Consider the following 21,270-nt stretch of genomic DNA (forward strand, 5'->3'; position numbering starts at 1 on the left):
ATGTTTTACACCTTCTTCTATTTTATAAGCTTTCTGCAACAAAAACTGCTTTTAATTAAAAATGTACAAGTAAGATATAACCTGGCCAGGTGCAGTGGCTCATGCCTGTAATCCCAGCACTTTGGGAGGCCAAGGCAGGTGGATTGCTTGAACTCAAGGGTTCAAGGATCAGCCTGGCCAACATGGTGAAACCCTGTGTCTACTAAAAATACAAAAATTAGCTGGGCATGGTGGTGGGCGCCTGTAGTCCCAGCTACTCCGGAGGCTGAGGCAGGAGAATCGCTTGAACTTGGGAGGCGGAGGCTGCAGTGAGCCGACATTGCGCCACTGCACTCCAGCCCAGGTGACAAGAGCGAAACTCTGTCTAAAAAAAAAAACACATAACCAGATATCACAGAGATAACCCTGAAGTCCCCCATGTTCCCTACCAGTTTCATCCTCCTCTATCCCCTCTAGGCCAAATACAAGCAAGATTTGATGTTTATCAAGATTACAATTTTATATTTTTGCCACGTAGATATGCATCAGAATCAACCTAAGTCACTGTTGTATTTTCGGGGTTGATTAATGGCGTCTTATTGCTCGTGTTGTCTAGAACTCACACATTTCGCTGGATGTGTCCGAGAGCCGCTGGATTTGTGAGATTCACTGCTGGTCTTTGTGAATGTCCCCAAAACAGGCTGCAGCTCCCGACTGGCTGATCGCCGGCTCTCTGTTTCCCTTGCACGTGTGGGAATCAAGTGATTCTCCTGCCTCAGCCTCCTGAGTAGCTGGGACTACAGGTGCCCACCACCACGCCTGGCTAATTTTTTTTGTATTTTTAGTAGAGATGGGCTTTCACCGTGTTAGCCAAGATCGTCTCGATCTCCTGACCTGGTGATCCACCCGCTTCGGCCTCCCGAAGTGCTGGGATTACAGGCGTGAGCCACCGTGCTGGCCGCGTTTTTAGTTTTGACATCCGATTAAGGGGACAATACGGAGTCACTGAAGTGTGTTTCAGCTTGAGTGTGACTCGGATCCCGAGCGAGGCCAGGCAGCCACAGTGCCCACTGCAGAAGGAGGAGTTGCATGTGCCCACCCCCACGTGCCACGTTTCTCCTCCAAGGGGGACCCCAGGGGCGCTGAGCCGGCCTGCAGATGCGGTTTTACCAAGGGCAGCGACAGCTCCAGGCACCCCTGGGGCCAGCTGGGTGCAAGCAGCATGAGTCACCTCGTATTTTAACAACTTCATTCATTCATTTATTTTTTATAGAGACAGGGGGTCTCACTCTGCTGCTGAGGCTGGTCTCTAACTCCTGGTTTCAAGTGATCCTCCCACATCGGGCTCCCAAAGCGCTGCGGTTTCAAGTATGAGCCCCCAGGCCCCGCTGTCTGGGTTGTTTCAGAGCTGAAGGTGCTGCTGTGAAGATGACATTTCCTGGTGAAGGCTGTATCTATCCCGGGCTTTCTGGCCTCAGGCCGACTCACAGACACGGCTGTCGGTCAGAATTCTGCAGATTATTCCTGGAAATACTATTCAGTCTCATGTCTACTGTGAAACAAAACCCCTACTCCCGTAAGATCCCGCCTCTCTACTTTTCTCCAGAATTTCCTAACCCGGATGGCTTCTCTTCTCTTCCCTCTGCGTGCGCCTAAAACGGAGCTTCGACCCAGAGGAGACCCGTGAAGCGGCGACTCTGCGGATGGGAAGTCCCCCTCCCTCCGGGCCCTGGCGGGGACTCACTTCCAGGCACTGAGAGGCCGCTGGACGGGAGCACAGGGCGCTGCAGAAAGCGCTGGGACCTGGGTCTCTGGCTCAGCTGACCCACTGACCAAGGCCGGGAGACGCCCGCCGGGCCCCACGGATTTGGCCTGGACCCCGCGGCCGCTCTGGGGTGGAGAGCGGCGGACAGTGCAGGTGGCGGAGGGGGCCACAGTCCTGGTCTCCGCCGCCGACTCCGGGCTGCGCTCTCTGCTGAGACCCAAGCGTCCTCCCGGGGATCCCGGCGCCCGGAAAGCACCACCGAGTCTCAGGCGCGCCCAGGGCGCACGGGACCGGGGCGCACGGCACCCGGGCGCTCCGAGGAGACTTCCGCCAGTGCAGAGAGCCTGCGAGGACACCCCAAGCTGCCTTCAGGGACGGGGACGGAGCGATCCCTGCCCTGAGCGCCCCAGGAAGGGAGCGGGGTAGGGGGGGCCGCCCCGCCCGTCGGACCACCCAGCGCGCCGCCTCCTCCTCCCTCCCCCCGAGGCGGTCAGAGGGTCACCGAGACGCCCCACACCGCTCCCCTCGGCCGCTTTACCGGTGGCTGGGGCCTCCCCCGCGCCGGGATTGGATGCGAGAGGACGCGGTGGGGGCAGGCGGGGGACCCCAGGAGCCCAGGTTCCCGCTCCGGCGGAGAGAAGTCCGCAGTGCAGTCGCTGCTGGGCCGCGTGGAGAGGGCTCTGCGCGAAGCCGGCGGGCGGCGCGGAGGAGGCGGCAATTGCAGCCGGGACCCCCAGCAAGCGCCGGGCGCGCCAGGATGTTTGACAGCTCGCAGTATCCCTACAACTGCTTCAATTACGACACCGACGACTACCCCGCCGGCAGCTCCGACGAAGACAAGAGGCTCACGCGGCCCGCGTACAGGTGACTGCGGGGGCAGTGGTGGGGGTTTGGGGGACAGTGACCCACCCTGCAGGGGTCCCAGGTAGCCGGGACCTGCCTGGGACGAAGGAAGGGCGGGGGAGCTTTCTTCTCTCCGGCGGAGCTCAGAGAAAGGACGCATTTGTCCCTATTTTGGGGAGAGCCAGGGAGGGTTCTTGGCCTCGCGGGGAGGGGCCTCCGCAGCTCGGGGAAGAGCTTCTGGGGTCTGGGTGGCGCCGGGGACCGCGAGCTGCGGGGACACTTTCCCCAACACCGCCTCGCTCCTCCGCCTCTGCGCCCCACGGCGTCCTGCGGGATGGGGGTAAAGACGGGGGGGCTGCCCCGCGGAGACCCCGCCTGACCCCCAGGCTCCGCAGCTACATCGCCTTGATCGCCATGGCCATTCAGCAGAGCCCCGCGGGGAGGGTGACCCTGTCCGGCATCTACGACTTCATCATGCGCAAATTCCCCTATTACCGCGCCAACCAGCGCGCCTGGCAGAACTCCATCCGCCACAACCTGTCCCTCAACAGCTGCTTCGTCAAGGTGAGCGCCGCCCCCGACGGGCCCCGGGTGTCCCCGCGTGGCGACACCTGCGCCAGGGCCTCGGTGGCGGGGAAGGGAGGGCACCGCGGCGGCTGCGGGGAGGTCCGTCCTCAGCCCACGGGGCCGCCTCCACCTGCGCAGTGCGCCACCCTCGCCCCGGTCCAGGGCGCCCCGAGGGGACAAGGCGGGCGGGCGCACCGTGCAGCGGAGCCGCTCCCAGCCCCTCCCTCCGCGCGCGCAGGTGCCGCGGTCCGAGGGCCACGAGAAGGGCAAAGGCAACTACTGGACGTTCGCGGGCGGCTGCGAGTCGCTGCTAGACCTCTTCGAGAACGGCAACTACCGGCGGCGGCGGCGGCGGCGCGGTCCCAAGCGCGAGGGGCCGAGGGGTCCGCGCGCGGGGGGCGCCCAGGGGCCGTCGGGTCCGCCAGAGCCTCCCGCCGCTCAGGGGCGCCTGGCCCCGGACAGCGCTGGCGAGGGCGCCCCGGGCGGTGAGCCCCCCGCCGGCCCCGCCCCCCCGGGGAAGGAGCACCCCCGGGACCTCAAGTTCAGCATCGACTACATCCTGTCCTCCCCAGACCCCTTCCCTGGGCTCAAGCCGCCCTGCCTCGCACAAGAGGGCAGATACCCGCGGCTGGAGAACGTGGGACTCCACTTTTGGACAATGTGATGTGGAGCCACCCTGGAGGCCCCTGCAGTTCAGTCTGGGGTCTTTTCCGGACCCTCCCTGGAAAGACCATTCCAGCCCCACCTTGAGCCAGGAAGCCAGGGTTCGGCAAATCCTACAATTTCTCCTGCAGACAGAAGGTCAGGTGCCACACCAGGCCTGGACTGGGGGGACAGGCGGAGGCGGAGCTCCTTAAAGGTATAGACTGTGAGGCTGTGACTTGACCTGTTGGGAAAACAGTTCTCTTGCAGGGAAAACCCCATTGGGTTCTGGTTTTACCTAAGGGTTTGCTCTGGACTGACCTAGTGCTCTTGCTCTGAGGAATAAACACAGGGTCATGTTCCCTGGAGCCGGGAGATATTTCATTCCTCGGTCACTTGAGGGCGAGTTTTCTAGGCAGCCACACCCCAATAAGCCACAAGTGCCCAGTGTGCGGTCAGTGGGCTGGTTCACGTCGTCCCCATGGTTAAAATAATAGTGGTAAGGCACAAACCGTGAAGAGAGATGGCAATCGGCCCCACGAATTAGTCACCCCAAGGCTGATGATGGTGTCCGTGCTAGCGGTGACGTGATCAGAAGTGACAAATGTATCTTGTTGTGTCAGCCGAGTATTTTGGTGACAGTTTAAGAAATCCATTGTGCTTTTTATACCAGAAGGGAGAAAGGCAAGGTGGGAAGGCGGGGCCCAGATTTGGGATGATACTGCGGCAAGTCCAAATTTCTTGATTCTTCTGAGCAGGGAGTAAGCCCTGATTCAGGCACCTTCCATCAGCTGGATTCCCAAAAAATCAGGTGCCCAAGAGAGCAGGCTGTTGATAAAATTCCTGTGACACCTCACAGTGCACGGTTATGAGTATCCGAGGTAGGTGCAGTCCACTTGAAACATAAACGGTTTAATTACTGTGTAGAGAGGGGCATTCTAAAAACACAATTATGCACAGTGAAACTATTTGACCAGCCTTATCATTTTTCACCAGCCCATTTTTGCAGAGTTAATTGCTTTCAGTGACTTAATTTGAACATTAGTATGGATTACACCTAATCTGATTTGCTCGGTGACAACGATTGGCTAATTTTGTGAATGGCAAAAACACGCCCAACGAGGCTGGCTGTCTCGTTTGGGAATTACATAGTCTTGCTCTGTCGGACCCTTAAAAACAGGGGCTGGGCGGCCGTGAAGGCAGGCGGGCTGCAGAGACAGACCAGAACATGCAAAAGATGCTTGGCCCCAGCTTCGTCTCTATTCGGAAGAATCCAAGTATTCCCCCACTCACCTGCCCTGTAAATAGACTCCATGTGTTTGGGTCTTTGTTTTGAGAAGAGGGAGGAAGGCCGTTGCTGACAGACGCTGTGAACGCCTGGCCCGGTGATGATGCACCCACTCCCTGGCCTCCGGGCCCGGACAACGGCAGCCTCTGCCTACAAGGGCACCCTTCAGCCAGGGAGAAGGAGTCGGAGCCCGGCCTCAAATGCCTGTTCCTGGAAGTGGAAATGAGGCTTGCAATGTGGACACCTCTCCTTTGCAAATATCAGCTTCTGGTTTCCAGAACTCTCTGCTGGGAGAGCAGCCACGTTCCTGGTGCTCCCGCCGCCCACCGGGTGTAGGATCCTAGGAGATGGGCGCTGCGGCTCTCACGCCCGTTTCACAGATGGGAACCTGCATCAGGGCATGCAGCTCCGGGTTGGCTCCTCACCCCCTCCATGCTGGCTTGCACAGGCTACCAGCATGGTGTGTACACGTGTGTGTGTGTGTGTGTCTGTGTGTATCGTGGTGTGTGACCTGTGTCTGTCTGTACTCCTGTTATTTATATCCCTTTGCTGGTTGTGCTAAAAGCATAGATTTAAATCATACAAGATGTAATTTAGATGGTCATAAGAGGCAGATGCTCCCATACATAAGTATATGGCAAAGAAAGTATCTGAAGATATATTTTTCTGCTACCAACGGAGGAAATAAAATTTACATTTTGTCTTTTGATTTCCTGCACTTTGCTCTGGTAAGCAAAGCCTGATTTGGAACAACAACAGCAAAACCCCTTTTCCTAAACACTCTTGAGGGCCTCAAAATAAGTCAAGGTCTTCATAGCTCATCCTCTCTGAGGATATATTTGCGGCCAAAAGTAGACTCGACGCCTGGGAGAGGCAAGGGCGGCACTGGGGGAAATCTGTGTACTATGAGGTGTAGCATTTGTTTTGCAAAGGATATCAATCATATTTTTAAAAGCAAAGGGACATTTTCAATTTGCCAGTGCATGACACCCTGCAACTTCAGAAAGGTTCCCAGCCCTTAGAGTGAATGGCATTTAATACCAGCAACAAAACAGGGTGAGGTCTGGCTGTGACCTATTCAAATGTCGCCGCCACCACGCACGCTTGCCCAACGCAATTATAATTAAATACTTTATGCTTTTCTTGCAAATCCGCTGATTGATCATCGATATGTACATTACCCCCGCATTACCCCCGAGCAGATGTCTGCCACACATGGGTTACGGATCACCAGGCTTCCATTAACAAAGCTGGGAGGTGCTGCCGAGCGGACGTTCGGGGCGGCGTGTGTAAATGACTGTGCTTGGGACCAAAGTTCCCAGGCTGGGTGGCACCTGGGCCCTGAGCTCCTTTCCCCGAGACTTTAGGGCGCCCCTTCTCACAGAAGCTGGACAGAGGTTCCTCCATCAAATGTCGCAGGAATGAGGGGTCGGCCCCCAGTAGTTCCTGGAGGATGGAGAATCCCAGCCACGTTTATTCCTCCCTCCCACAGATGGAAGCAGGACAGCGGCAGATTTGAGAGCAACCACCAGGTCCCTGAGTGCAAACTGACCACAGATGAGCCCCTCCTCCCCACTGCTGACTTGCTGGGTATAGCGGAGCAGCACCCCTCCAGAGAGCCCTCCTGGGCTGACACCTGCCCTTTGCACCCAGCTGAAATAAAACTCTTGGAATCTGCTGTCCATTGGCCCCTGGTCTGCCTTCTGGGGAAGAAGAGAGAAAAGCCTCCTTCCTCTTCAAATTCCTTCCGTCCTTGATTGAGCAGGGTGGGGGCTGCTTGTTTATTCATTAGCAAACATTCGTGAGCCCTGAGCTAGGAGATGGGGCGCAACCATGAACCCAAGAGGCCCAGACTGCAGCCCCACAGCACACGCATGAAGCAGACAGGCGGCTTCTGTGTGCTTGCAGAGCCCCGCGCCGGATGTGTCAGGAAGGGAGCGCACAGGGCGCTGAGCAGAGGATAACTGAGTGTGCAAAGCGCATGGCCAGGCCGGGCTCTCGGGAGCTGAGGCCGTGACGGTGAGCTGGAACAACGAGCCAGGAGGAAAGGGCATTCCGCGTAGGGGGCAGCCTGTGCCAAGCCCTGTGCTGGGAGCCAGAGGCCAGTGTGACTGGAGGGAGGTGCAGGCAGAGAGCTATGCCCGCCCAGCCCCCAAGTCCAGGCCAGACTTACTATCTCTTCAGCCCTTGATATGCAGCTCCTGCATCCGCCTCCATTTGTCCCTGTTCCTTCTGATATGTCGAACTCCTGCACAGCCCAGAAGGACAATCACCTCCCATGGTCTGGGCGCTTGGCCTTGGTTAATGTGGCCTCAGCATACACCACACACTACTCTTGCTCCTGTCCCCAAGTGTTTCTTCCTGGCCAGTTCCTTCCTGTGCTCATGGAAGGTGAGGATGGTATGCAGAGGGTGGGGGTCTCCATGAGCCCCTCCTCAGTGTCGCCCAGCCAGGGCAGCTGCCCTGGAGGTCTGCGGTGGCGCTGGTTTTCCTGGGAGAGAGGGGCACCGGGCGGGAGTCGTGCCACTGTGTGTTCTCGTCAGGGTCCTCTGCCCACTGGAGTCCGAGGCTCCTTGCCTGTGGCACGGGCTGTGCACAGCACCATCCAGGGCTCAGGCGAGAGGCTCTCAGCTGGACTCATGGGCCCTGGCCCAGCTCTGCTCCCACCTCACGCCCCTGTGCATCTGTCTGGCCCTGGGACCCAGAAAGGGAAGGGGCCAGCTCCCTGGGGTATAAAGGCCTGAGCTGGGTGTCCCCGTGGAAACTGGCTCCCCGCAGTCCCCAGGCCACGGCGGCTCTCTGGGCACCTGCCTTCCTGGAACCAGCCCCCGGACTCCCTGCCTCTTTCCCTGGGACACCGTGGTCTGCCCCTGGGCACTGTCAGCTTCCTCATGGCCCCCTCCCATCTGACTGGCAGGCCAGGGGACAAGGACTTCCTCAGGATGGCACCTGGGCTGTGAGGGGCCAGAGGACATGGCCCCTGGTGGGCTGGGACTGGCACCAGGACACAGCTGGGTGTTTCCTGCCTGGATTCTTCTGAGAGGCCTACACTGGCCTCTGTGCGGGGGTCTGGCGGCCCTCCCCTCTCTATCTTGGTTTCCTCTGTGGTTCTGCCTGGGTTTGGGGATCAGGGGTGCCCCCACTCCCATCACCCCAGGCTGTGACAGGGCTGGGCTCCTGAAATTGCTCGGTTCTAACTTTCTGGCCCCCAGCCCTGCCCCAGGGCCAGCCAAGTTTATCTCCATGCTGAGGGCCCTGGAGTCTCTCCGTGTACACTTTCCAGAGGAGGAACCCAAACAGGCTGTTTCTCACCAAAATATGAAACTGAAAACAAACACAGGGCCTGCCTGAGGCTGCCTGCGGCCTGGGGACTCAGGGTCCGACTTTGCTCCCTCCCGGCACTGCCTCACCACCCCTACACTCTCCAGCCTCCCCTTGGCCCCACCAGGCCCCACCTTGCACCCCCACCTCCCTCCCCCAGGTCCTGCCCAGCCCCTCCTGGTGCCCTCAGCCCTGCCTGGTCCTCCTGGCACCTCCTGGTCCTCCTGGGTTTTTCTGCCTCCTAGCCCCTCCCATTCTCCCTGCAGCCCCTCTCTACCCCCAACTCTTACTGGCCCTGTGGCACCCCCAGGTCCCCAGGCGCCTTCTGGACCCCCAGACCTTCCAGCCTTCCCCCCGACCCTTGAACTCCCCCAACTGTCCTGGCTCCCCATGCCCCTCCTGGCCCTGCCTGGTCCCTCTTGCCCCCCCCGCCCCCCCACCCTCCCCGAGCACAGCTGGCCCCCAGCTGCCAGGAGTCTGGGGACCACCGGTGGCTTCATCAGACACAAGAGACTGTGCTTTGCACTCAGGCCAGTGCACCTGAAATAGCTGCACGTGTCCAGTGCCTCAGGCCACCCCTGGGGCTAGACTGAGGGTCTCACTGACAAAACTCCACTAAAGATGGGGCTCAGGGGAGCAAGGTTTTGAGGGTCTTTGGTCAGGCTGAGGTCCCACAGTAAGTGTCTACTGAGAATGCCTACCCCAGCATTGATGACGGGACGCGGGGCTGTGGGGTGGCGGGAGGAGGTGCTGGGAGGCACTGGACGCGTGGATGACGGGACGTGTGGCTGAGGGGTGGCGGGAGGAGGTGCTGGGAGGGAGTGGACGGAGCACATTCAATCTTCAGAATTCCTACATGTGGGTCACTTCCTCTCCTGCACACAGTGGGCGCCCTGCACACAGATGATGAATAAATTCACAGGGTCCCGAGAAAGAAGCTTCTCTGAGGGGAAGAGGTAGATGGGGAGGTCGTGTCATCCATGACTGTGCCATATCCCAGCAAGCCCAGGCCCAGTGGCCCGGGATCAGCCCAGGAGGACATCTTAATCCTGGTAGAAACACGGGCTGGCGTTTGCCGAGGGCTCTCCACGTGCTGGGCACGGTTCCAAGAACACTCGGAACACTTACCCCCCCAGGACCCCACGGAGCCAGCAACACGACACCCCCCAGGGCACGCGTGAGGCTTGGAGAGGGTCACGTGCCTGGCCAGTGTGCGGAGGGGTCTGAGCTCAGGGGTCAGCAAATTGTCTGAAGGGACCCACAGGGTCAGTGTCGGGGCCCTGAGAGTGGCCGACAGCATTTGGAGGAGGGGAGACAGGTCCTCCAAGCACAGGTGCAGGTCCAAGGGCCCAGGGTCTCCACACACCCGAGCCTCTGGGGCTGTGCCGCCGCCTCGCAGGGCCCCCAACTCTCCCCACCGAAAGGGGACGATGTAATGACAGTCCAAGAGAGGACGGAGGTGCGGTCCTCTGCAGTGTAAGGCTCGGGGCTATAGGCGGTGGGCCCCTTGGCAGGATGCTAGGGGCTGCCACTCTCATCTCCTCGGAGGTGTGGTCCCCACTCCAGCAGGTGCAGAGGGAACCCTAGTCCAAGCTGAAATGTAAAAGAGCTCGGTTCTCGTGGCTCTGCTCTCCCACAGGGGTCCCGCCCTCCCCCAAGCCCCAACAGCCCTGTGAGCAGAGCACGGGGCAGACTCCACAGCTCCATGGTACAGAGGAGGAAAGTGAGGCTCAGAGGGGCCTCTCAGAGCCTGCTGGTGCAGAGGCTGGAGTCGCCTGATCCCAGGAGCCCAGGATGCCCAGCCGAGGGCAGAATGACATCCTCTAACCTGGAAGTTAATGGGCACAGGCTCAAGGCCTCCTCCATCCCCTAGCTGTGGCTCTGTTCGACGCCAGAGCAAGCGTCAGAGACGGTGGGAACATTCTGGATCCCAGGGGTCCCACATCGGGGTGTGGCCGTCTCCCCACGCACAGCCTAACCTTCCCCGGCTCTGGAACGTGGCTGGGCAGGACTCACTGCTGCGAGGTAGCCCTGCTTCTGGGGGACACCAACCGTGCTCACCCCTCCCACTTCCACCAGGAGGGGCCTGATGTTCCACGCTTGCCGTAATTACACGAGAGACCCAGGAAAGGGGAAGTGCACACAACCTATTACCTGTAATTTGATTTTGCTCTTCAGCCAAATTAACAATCTATAAACATTTGCAAAATTACATGTTTTCATCCTGTGAGAAATACCAAGTGCCTCTTATGCAAATGTGCCCGGTCCTCACGCTTGGCCGTTCTGGAGAACGGCTCCTCAGAACCCAGCGCGGGGCTTGTCAAGCCAGGCCGTTCACCGTGGATTGCAAATTAACGGGCCTCACATGCTTGTCTACAATTACATTCCCACCAGCTTTAGGCAACTGTAGACCCAGATTCCAAATAAGATGTGAGTTCACTCAACTGAAACTTGCAGTATTAGATTTATAATAAACGAAGAGAGGTCACGCGGCGATGCCATTTTTTAAAAGAAAAGGAAATTGAATGACACCACCTGAACCTGGCTCAACTTCCCGTGTGTGTCGGTGTGACTTCAGCATACACCACACACTCCCGCTCCACATGGGCCTGCACTGGTCCCCAGTGGACTCCATGTCGAACGAGTCACGTTCAGCTTCCCCTGCACTGTGTGGAGCGAGACAACAGAAGAGTACCCAGCCTTCGCCAGCCAATGGAGGCACCACAGCTGGCAGCCACACCTGATGCCCGCCCGCTGCACCCTCCCAGTCACCTGCCCCGAGCCAGGGCCAAGGGGGCCTTTAGGTGCCTGCACCGACCGCTTCCAACATCCACACTGCTCGCCAAGGAAACCTGTCCCGTCCTTTGGGACCGGCTAACAGGTCCTTCCGTGCCCCCAGCAAGCCTATGTCCAGAAACTCACCCACGATTGCTAATTCTCACCCAGGGACACCACCTCTGGATTCTCCACATGGACTCAGCTCCTGCAAAGTGAGGTAAGGTAGCAAGAACCACCGCATTATTTGTTCCCGAGTTTGGGGTAGGAAGAAGAGAGGGTTTGGACCAGGCCTCTCTTAAGACAGTTACCTGAATCAATTTGGTTCCAGAGAGCAAGAAAAATCTGCCCACTTGTGCAGTTCATTGTTTAACGTCGTTAACAGATGTGATGCTTCTCCACAGGTTAGCCTGGTGGAGTCACAGGCCCTGTCTGTGCAATGCCGCTCTGTCCTGGGGCCGTATATGGTGTTGGACAAACAGCAATGGACATGGTCAGAGTGATGCCTGCAAGGGCCCTGCCCCGTGAGGGCACCCCGTCCCGTTCAGAGGCTCCTCACGCTCTCTCGATAGGTGCTTTTGGCCACCAGTAACAGAAATCCTGGGTGACGACGGTGTCAACAAATACAATAAGAAGTCTGGGGCAGGGCATAAGGCTCCTCCCTGGGGCAGTTTAATGTCTGAACCCAGCAGAAGGGATGAGGGCAGCCCTGGCGGCAGATTCTGGGCCTCGTCCACACAGGGAAGGCCAACTGCTTTAGCCAGAGGAAGATGGTACAGGAGGAAAGGCTGGTGCATTTGGGGGAGAGGAAGAGGGGAGATGGGTTGTCCCCCTCAAAGACACTGTGTCCAGGCGGAGGGTTCCAACAAGGCAGGGCCTCGAGAAAGTTCTGCGAATGGTTTCACCCACAGCCTCCTTTGTTTCTAGCACCCAGGGAAGGTGCATTCAGGCCGCAGAAGTCAGCAGGCCGCAGGCTGGTGAGCCTGTTGATGGGAAGTTCTGGTGTTGAAAGTGTGCCTTGTGTATCATTCACGGCGAGGTTCTGCAGAGGAGGAGGACTTTTCTTTGGGGACTCCAAACAGCCGCCACCTTATCACCCAGGGAGGCTGCAGGGCAGAGAACACTCTCCTCTGACAAGTGGGGAAACTGAGGCTTGAGAGAGACCACAGGTTTAAAGCAGCCAAACCCAGGAATACATCCAGCCCTTCAGATTCCCATCCCAGGCTGTTTCCAGACAGAGGAGGGAGAAATGGTTTATTTCACGCAGTTCTCCCACTTGTCCCCAGGGCCAGCAGGTCCCCTCTCTGGTGTCCTGAAGCTTCCTTGCGCCTGTGGCTGACCAAGTGCAGATGTGCCTGGCTGTCTACTGGGCCTGCCTTCATAGGCCTCAGATGCAAAGACAGAACATCACGTGGACATGCACACACACACACATGAACACACACACATGTACATAGACATATCTGCACACACACACACATGCACACCAACATAGGCACACACACGTGAACATGCACACATGTACACAAACATATCAACATACACACATGCACACCCATGCACACCAACATAGGCACACACATGTGAGCATGCACGCATATACACAAACATATCAACATACACACATGCACCTGCATGCACACCCATGCACACCAACATAGGCACATACACACGTGAACATGCATGCACACACAGGCATATCCACATACACACATGCACATGTATGCACACCAACATAGGCACACACACATACACGTGTGAGCACACAAACACGTACATAGACATATATGCACCTACACACTTGCACATCAACTAGGCACATGCACACGTGAGCATGCATGCATACACACACATGCCTGTATGCACAAGCACGCACACATATAGCCACACACATGTGCATGCACAGAGCACAGCATGTGAAATGCCCACGGCTATGCTTGGGCAGCGTGAGAATGTTCCTCTCTCTGTCTACAGGCTGGGAGAGAGAATGGGTCCTGCTGAGCTGAGGCTGCTGGCTCCGTCTGACCCGCCACGGTCACGCTTCCACGCCCTCACACTTGGTTTCCTCCCTCTGCAATGCCTTTTTCATCTTCGTAGCCTCGTAAAAACCCACTTGGCTTTCAAGGCCTGGTGCAAAATGTCCTCCTCTGCTCAGCCCCCAGGTAGAGCAGAGCTGTTTGGGTGCACGCCCCCAGGCCGGGAAGCGAGGAGGCATCTCATATTTAACGGGGACATCTCATCTCCTCCCCGTGTTATAGACGAGGAAACTGAGGCACAGAGACCTGCCTAGGGCTGTGTGGTTTGAGGTGGGGTAAGGATTTGCACAAGTCATGCTGGTTCCAGGGTCCCTGCCGCCGCCCACCCGAGGGAGGCGGGAGGTCCTCGCGCTTGTGCCCCCAGCTGACCTCCCGAAGCTCCTGTGCCTCCCGGCTTCCCGGCCTGCCGCTGACCCCACACACAGTAGATGCTGCGACGTGTTTCCTGGGCATGCTCCTGCCTCCTGTAAAGCCTCGGCTCGCAGAGCAGGCACGTAGGTGGCTCGGCCGTCCCAAACACAGAGACGAGGAGCCACATGTGTCTGGAGTTTCTGAAAAGCTGGGAACAGTTTTTCTCACTGCTTTCTGTTTAGATGAACTGATTCGGCCAGATGTGGGCCAGGAAAACCCTGTTTCAAGGTGTCTCCCTCAACACAGAGGAAGCTGGCAGCTCGGTCCCAGAAACCTCAGGCTTCCCTGCTCGCAAGGGGCCCACGCCTCTCCTCCGTGGCGAGTGGTCTAGGCCCGGGTGGATGGGGGGACCCTAAGCTGTGCTGGGTCTGGCCTGAGGACCCTGGGATCCCCAAGGGTGTCTGCCCAGCTGGGGCTGGGAGACACACTCTCCCTGCCTGTGACTTCTGGGGCCTGCCTGGGCCCCAGCTTCCCAGTGTCAGGAGCAGTGCGCTGGGGGGTCTGCTATCCTGGGTCAGAGCTGGGGGACCCCATGGGCCTCCAGAAGCAACAGCCCTCCCAGGCTCAGTGCTCAGCGCCCGGCAGCGTTTTCAGCCTTCACAGCAGCTCCGTGAAAGGTTGGATCGGTTGATTTGATCCCTTTCTGTAGATGAGGAGACTGAGGCCTAGAGAGGAGGGACTCCTGCGGCAGACAGGCTCTGTGACCCCCCAACAGCCATCCATCCCAGGGCCAGGTGTGGCCTCCTGCCAGCCGCGAACCAGGCACAGCAGGGCTAGGAGCCACTTACTCTCCACACTGGTTTGCTTCTACAGGGCTAAGGGAGATTTTCACTTTGGTCCTGTCAATGCCTGGGCCATGGGGGCCTCTTCCTGGGAGCATGAGGACAGGGAGGGTCCCGTCTGTAACCAGCCATTTAGAGTCACCTTTGATGGGGTTTCCTCTGGGGAGCAGCCCCTTGTCCCCTGCCTGCTGGTTAGGGTGGGGGTGACCTCCCTCATCCTTTTTTTTTTTTTTTTTTGAGACAAGGTTTGGCTCCATCGCCCAGGCTGGAATGCAATGGTGTGATCTTGGCTCACTGCCACCTCCACCTCCCAGGCTCAAGCAATCCTCCCACCTCAGCCTCCCCGGAAGCTGGAACGACAGGTGTGCACCACCACGCCTGGCTAATTTTTATATTTTTTATAGAGATGGGGTTTCACTTTGTTGCCCAGGCTGGTCTTGAACGCCTGAGTTCAAGTGATCTGCCCTCCTCGGCCTCCCAAAGTGCTGGGATTACAGGCGTGAGCCACCACACTCGGCCCACCATTGCCTTTGAGTGGGTCCCAGACCCAGGCCTCACCACCTGACCCCTTCCCCTCGGCCGCAGAGATTGAGGTGGAGGCATCACGCGACCCAAAAGCAAGGAATGGACCCCAGCCCTGGGCTTCTGCTGGAATGGATGGGGATGGAGCGTTCACACAGTGGAATGTGGTCTGGGCCTGTAGGTGCCACCTGCGGCCGCCCGGGGAAAGCCTGTGGGAGGATGGACTGCACAGCGGAATGCAGAGCCAAAGGGCGGGAGAGGCCGGTCCCTGAGGGCTTGTTTCCAGCACCAGGCTTGAAGCCCAGTGTTGCCTTCCAGTCACCTGAGCCAGTCATTCTCCACTGAGCTCAGGGCGGTTTGGGTAGAGTCGGACAGATGCAGTGGAAAGTATCCTGATTTATACAAAAGCAATTCAGTATTTGCTTAATAATGGGGGATAAGTACTTTGGTCCAAGAAACATATCCCTAAAGGTGGAATCGTGACGGAAGAGACGGGCACAGCAGCCTCAGGGCCCCGGGGTAAGTGTGGCTACCAGCCGTTACGTGAGAACTGCCTGGGAGGCCGGATGCAAATGCAGGTTCTCCCTCACGTTCTGAGTGGCTGCAGCTGAGGCGGGGCTGGAATCTGCTTTCCCAGAAGCTGCTGAGGCCCAGGAGAGCGTGGGAGCTGTGGTCCTGGCCTCTCCGCTGCTGGGGACAGTTGTGAGGGGCTGGAATCTGCATCCCCAGAAGCTGCTGAGGCCCAGGAGAGCGTGGGAGCTGTGGTCCTGGCCTCTCCCCTGCTGGGGACAGTTGTGAGGGGCTGGAATCTGCATCCCCAGAAGCTGCTGAGGCCCAGGAGAGTGTCGGAGCTGTTGTCCTGGCCTCTCTGCTGCTGGGGACAGTTGTGAGGGGCGTGCCCTTTGGGTGGTCAGGACCGAGGGCTGGGGGGGCTTGGTTAGCGAGGGGACAGCTCTGCAAAGGCTTTTGGGAAGAAGAGGGGACGGCAGAGGCACTGACCACCTCGCCGTTTGTTCCCTGCTATCCTGTCAGTCCCCGTCCAGGGCTGGGCTCAGCCTAGGGTCCCTACACGACACCCGTGACTCTCGGGGTCCCCAGTGCACCAAGCCTCAGGTGCCCGGGCCACAACCTGCCCTTTAACCTGCACTCGCTGCCCTCCCGCCCCTATCTCCATTCCCCACCATCTCCTGGAACCCAAAACACACTGCCCCACATCTGTCTGTGGAACTTCCTGGATCGCCCGGCCCGGCCACCTCCATCCAGGTGTGAGTTGAAGTCCCGTCCTGCACAGGCACCTTGGGCTGAAGGGGGTGCTGGGGTGTCTGTTCCATTGCTTCTGCCATCCGCGTGTTCCGTGTGCGAGTGAGCATCTGGTGTGTGCCCACGTGTGCACGTCTGCTGGGTGTGCCAGTGTGTCTTTGAGTGGGAGTGAGTCTGTGTCCTTGGATATGAGTGTGCACTAGTGTGCATATGAGTGAGCGTGTGTGTGCATGTGAGGGTGTGTGCAGTGTACATGTGCGTGAGCGTGAGTGTGTATTGAGTGTGCATGAGTGTGCATGTGAGTGAGCGTGCCTGTGTATGTGAGCGTGCCTGTGTATGTGAGCGTGCATGTGTGTATGACTGTGCATGAGTGTGCATCAGTGTGTTGTGCAATGTGCATGTGAGACAGCGTGCATGTGTGTATGACTGTGCATGACTGCATCACTGTATGGTGCAGTGTGCATGTGAGTGAGCATGCATGTGTGTATGACTGTGCATGAGTGTGCATGAGTGTGTGCATGTGAGAGGCTGTGTGCATGAGTGTGCGTGTGTGCAGTGTACATGTGAGTGAGTGTGTGTATTGAGTGTGCATGAGTGTGCATGTGAGTGAGCATGCATGTGTGTATGACTGCATGAGTGTGCATGAGTGTGTGTGCATGTGAGGGTGTGTGCATGTGAGTGTGCTTGTGTGCAGTGTACATGTGTGAGCGTGTATTGAGTGTGCATGAGTGTGCATGTGAGTGAGCGTGCATGTGTGTATGACTGCATGAGTGTGCACATGAGTGTGTGTTCAGTGTGCATGTGAGTGGGAGTGTAGAGTGTGCACGTGAGCGTGCATGTGTGTATGATTGTGCATGAGTGTGCATATGAGTGTGTGCAGTGTGCATGTGAGTGAGCGTGAGTGTGTATTGAGTGTGCATGAGTGTGCACGTGAGTGAACATGCCTGTGTATGTGAGCATGCATGTGTATGTGAGTGAGCGTGCATGTGTGTATGACTGTGCATGAGTGTGCATGTGAGTGTGTGTGTGCTGTGTGCATGTCAGTCAGCACACGTGCTTGTGCCAAGTGAGTCTGCCCATTAGAGTGTGCACACAAGTGTGTGGTGTGGGTTTCTGTGCGCTCGTAGGGTGGGGCTGTGACGGGGCAGCTGTGGGAGGCTGCAGACATGTGAGGGGGTCTCTGGGAACCCACACCCCTGTCTGTCAGCTGAACAGTCTCACGGCCCCACAACTGCTCACATCAACACAAACTTGGCAGCCACTGTCTTTTTCAACGCTGTTTGTGCAGAGAAAGGGGTGCACAGAGCCGTGGACCTGCAGCTCCTGGAGCTTCCCGGAGCCGGTCCTCCAGTGGAGGTGCTGGGGATGGGGGGACGCAGCCTCGGCCTTCATGCACCAGCCTGGGGTCTCCACGAACAAGCTCCGTGTTCAAGGAGGCACTCGGCCTGGGGACGCGGTGGGAAGAGCTATCGGAGAAGCCCCTCGGAGCTGCCTCAGCGCAGCTGATGAAAGCAATCAGCGCCCGCCTGAGCTGGATGTAAAGGTTAATACATAAATCAAAAGGAAATGTCAGGTGCCTTTTAACACTGATTGAGATGTAATTGGGCAGGGACCGTGCGCCAGGCACCCGCGCTCACGGAACCACGGCAGGACGTGGAAGAAATTATGTGGCTTGTTTGTTTGTGTGTCTGCAATCGCGTCAAGACCGATCGTCCCTTGGCTCTGGACAGACGCCCCCCCAACCAGCTGAGGATGCGAATATTGATGGCCTGGTGCCGGGTCCGGGGCTGACTGGTGTTGCTGGGCACTGAGGATGTGCCACGTACATGGAGTCCAGACCATGAGAGCTTTTCAGATGTCCCCAAGAAGCCACCTCATCTGCAGTCATCCCTGGGGTCACGGGGCCGACTCGGGACAGAGTGACCCAACCCCTTGCAGGCGCGGACCTCCCGCACAGCCTGTGTCCTGCACCCTCCAGCCCAGGCCTCTGCCCTCTCTGTCCCGGCCCTGGGCACCCTCTGGCCAGGTGGCTCCCAGCCCCAGGGAGGGGCTCCACACAGAGCTAAGTTCCTGCCCAGGGCAGCCTTGCTGCTTCCCACGGCCAGAATCCCAGCCCAGGGTCTCAGGCGTCGGGACGCAGGGGGCTCCAAGCCTCACGTGTGTGAGGGCTGCAGACAAGGACGCTTTATGAGATGAGATTGCACACAGACGTGTGTGAGAGAGAAATGTGTCAAATTACTCAAAGTAAACATTAAAAATTTTAAATAACAATTTAAAAAGGTATAGTTCTGTTTGGCCAGTTCTCCCATTACAATTTAAAAAGGTATAGTTCTGTTTGGCCAGTTCTCCCATTTTTGAAAATAATCCCTTCTCCCGCCCTTTTCTTTTTTTTTAAGACAAGGTCTCACTTCATTGCCCGGGCTGGAGTACGTACATCGGCGTAATCACCGCTCACTGCAGCCTCAACCTCCTGGACTCAGGTGATCCTCCCACCTCAGCCTCCCAAGTAGGTGCCACCACGCCCAGCTAATTTTGTGTGCGTGTGTATACACACTATATATCTAATGTATATCATATATTAGAGACGGGGCTTTCCTATGTTGCCCAGGCTGTTCTCAAATCCCTGGGCTCAAGTGATCCACCCACTTTGGCCTCACAAAGTGCTGAGATCACAAGCCACCATGCCCGGCCAATTCTTTATTTTTTTTAACATTCCTGTGACGGCAGTAAATACAAGTGGCCTTGTTCCCTCTCTGCCTGGAGAGACCCTGACCACACTCCCCCACCCAGAACCGGGCACCCTCAGCTCCCCCAGCCAAGCCTGCCTTCCTCGCTGCTTCTCTATCAGCCTCCGGAGCTGCTCTCCGCCCTGTTCTTCGTCTGCTAAAAAACCAAATGTTAGCTCCTGTGCTTAGGGAGGGCGTCTTTCCCCCTATCAGCTCAGCTAACCCCTATTTGTGCCCCGAGATGCAGCTCCCAGGCTGCCTCCTCCAGGAAGTCTTTCCTGACTGCCCCTCCTCTCCAGGTGGGGTTGGAGACACCTGCCCCAGTATTTCTGACTTCCAAGCACCAATTTCCGTCTATTTTGATCACAGCACCTCCTAGAAAGGCCCTGATGTTCATGAGGAAGGATTCCAATCTTCCCTTTATTCCTTTTGGTGCAGAGCCCACCAGGCACCGGGACCCTGCCTGCCTGGCCTCCACCTCACCTGCCATGTGGACCCTGATCTGTCACCAATGGCTTTAAACTTCAGAGAATCAGATTGTGCTTCACCCAAAAGCAACAGTGACGATGAGAACGGCTTGCACTGTATGGAGCTAACCACGTGTGGACGCTGCTTTACTTTACCTATATTTACTCATTTAATTATCACAACAACCCTCTATGGTAGGCACCACATCATCCCATTTTACAGATGAGAGAACCAAGGCACAGAAAAGTTAAGTTACTTGCTTGAGGTCACATAGCCAGCAAAGTGGTGAGGCCAGCATGTGAACACAGGCAGCCTGGGTCCAGGGTCCACACTTTTAGGCTTTTCTTCCCACAGGGTGGCAGGTTTGATTTTTAAAAGGATACCAGTCCCATATGATAAGCCTTGGCTGAGGCCGAGCAGCTCAACGAAGTTACTGCTGACGCAGGTAATCAGAAAGGCTCATCCAAGGTCAAGAATGTTAGACAGAAATATGGAAATGCAGGTGGGAAAACCAGGACGGTAAACTTTGGGATAAATGCAGGTGAATATTAATTGTACAAAGCAACAATTATTAGGTCTTGTGGAGTTAAAATATGCAAAGAAATAAAATGCAAGAAGACCACAATGCAAAATGAGGAGGGTGTAGAATTCAAAGCTTCTAAGATTATAGCAACATAAATACAGCCGTTATTAGTAATGGTAATAATTGGATTAGACCATAAGTCAAGAATACATTTTATAATTGCTAGGGTAAGCCTTATAAAAGAGGTAGTAAAATAATATACAACTCACAAATAATGGAAGAAAAATGTTAATCCATTCAAAGAAAGTTAAGAAAGGAAGAAAAAAGGAAACAAAAAACTAATGGACAAAAGAGAAAACAAAACAGTAAGAGGGTAGATCTAAATCCCATTAAATGTAAATGGATAATAAACCCACTGATGGTCAGACTGGATTAAGAAAAAATCAACTGTATGTTGCTTACAGGAGACACATTTTAACTATAAGGACACCAAAAGGTTAAAAGTAAAAAAACTATATAGCACGAGGACACTAACCAACAGAAGGTTGGTATAGCTATATTAACAGACAAAACAGACACTAGTGCAGTGGCTCACACCTGTAATCCCAGCACTTTGGGAGGCTGAGATGGGTGGATCACCTGAAGTCAGGAGTTCAACACCAGCCTGGCCAAATAGTGAAACCCTGTCTCTACTAAAAACACAAAAATTAGCTGGGCATAGTGGTGGGCACCTGTAATCCTAGCTACTTGGGAGGCTGAGGCAGGAGAATCGTTTGAACCTGGGAGGTGGAGGTTGCAGTGAGCTGAGATCAGGCCACTGCACTCCAGCCTGGGTGACAGAGTGAGACTCTGTCTCAAAAAAATAAAAAAAACAGATAGTAAAGTTAAAAACTTTTCTATAGATAAAGAGGGACATTTCATAATGGTAAGATGTAACAACAAGCTTAACCACAAGTCATATACACAGGCCAGTACTCCAGAACATGGAGTCACCATCCTCCCAAATTCACATGAAGCATTTGCTAAATTGATCGTATGTTGGGCCATTAAGAAGCCTCAACAAATTTTAACAGACTGTAAAGTATGTTCTCTGAATACAATAAAATTAATCTAAAAATTGATTAAATATAACTAGAAAAACTCCAGCTGCCTGAAAGTTAAACAACACATTCCTAAATAGTCCATGATTCAAAGAGGGAATCAAAATGGAAATGATAAAATATTTTGTGGCCGGGCACAGTGGCTCACGCCTGTAATCCCAGCACTTTGGGAGGCTGAGGTGGGTGGATCACCTGAGGTTGAGAGTTTGAGACCAGCCCGACCAACATGGAGAACCCCGTCTCTACTAGAAAGATAAATTAG

At 56.2% G+C, this 21,270-nt stretch overlaps 1 protein-coding gene across 1 annotated transcript; it reads left to right on the forward strand.

Annotated features, from left to right (window-relative positions):
- Window positions 1-2,501: 2,501 nt before the first annotated feature.
- FOXL3 (forkhead box L3) lies at window positions 2,502-6,766 on the forward strand. The gene is made up of 4 exons (XM_055393193.1): window positions 2,502-2,608; window positions 2,983-3,151; window positions 3,393-4,013; window positions 6,577-6,766. The coding sequence occupies exons 1-3, from the start codon at window positions 2,502-2,504 to the stop codon at window positions 3,816-3,818; spliced, it is 702 nt and encodes a 233-aa protein (XP_055249168.1). The 3' UTR covers window positions 3,819-4,013; window positions 6,577-6,766.
- The last annotated feature ends 14,504 nt before the right edge of the window (window positions 6,767-21,270 follow it).

Source organism: Gorilla gorilla, chromosome 6 (assembly GCF_029281585.2).
Source record: "Gorilla gorilla gorilla isolate KB3781 chromosome 6, NHGRI_mGorGor1-v2.1_pri, whole genome shotgun sequence".
Classification (NCBI taxonomy): Eukaryota; Metazoa; Chordata; class Mammalia; order Primates; family Hominidae; genus Gorilla; species Gorilla gorilla.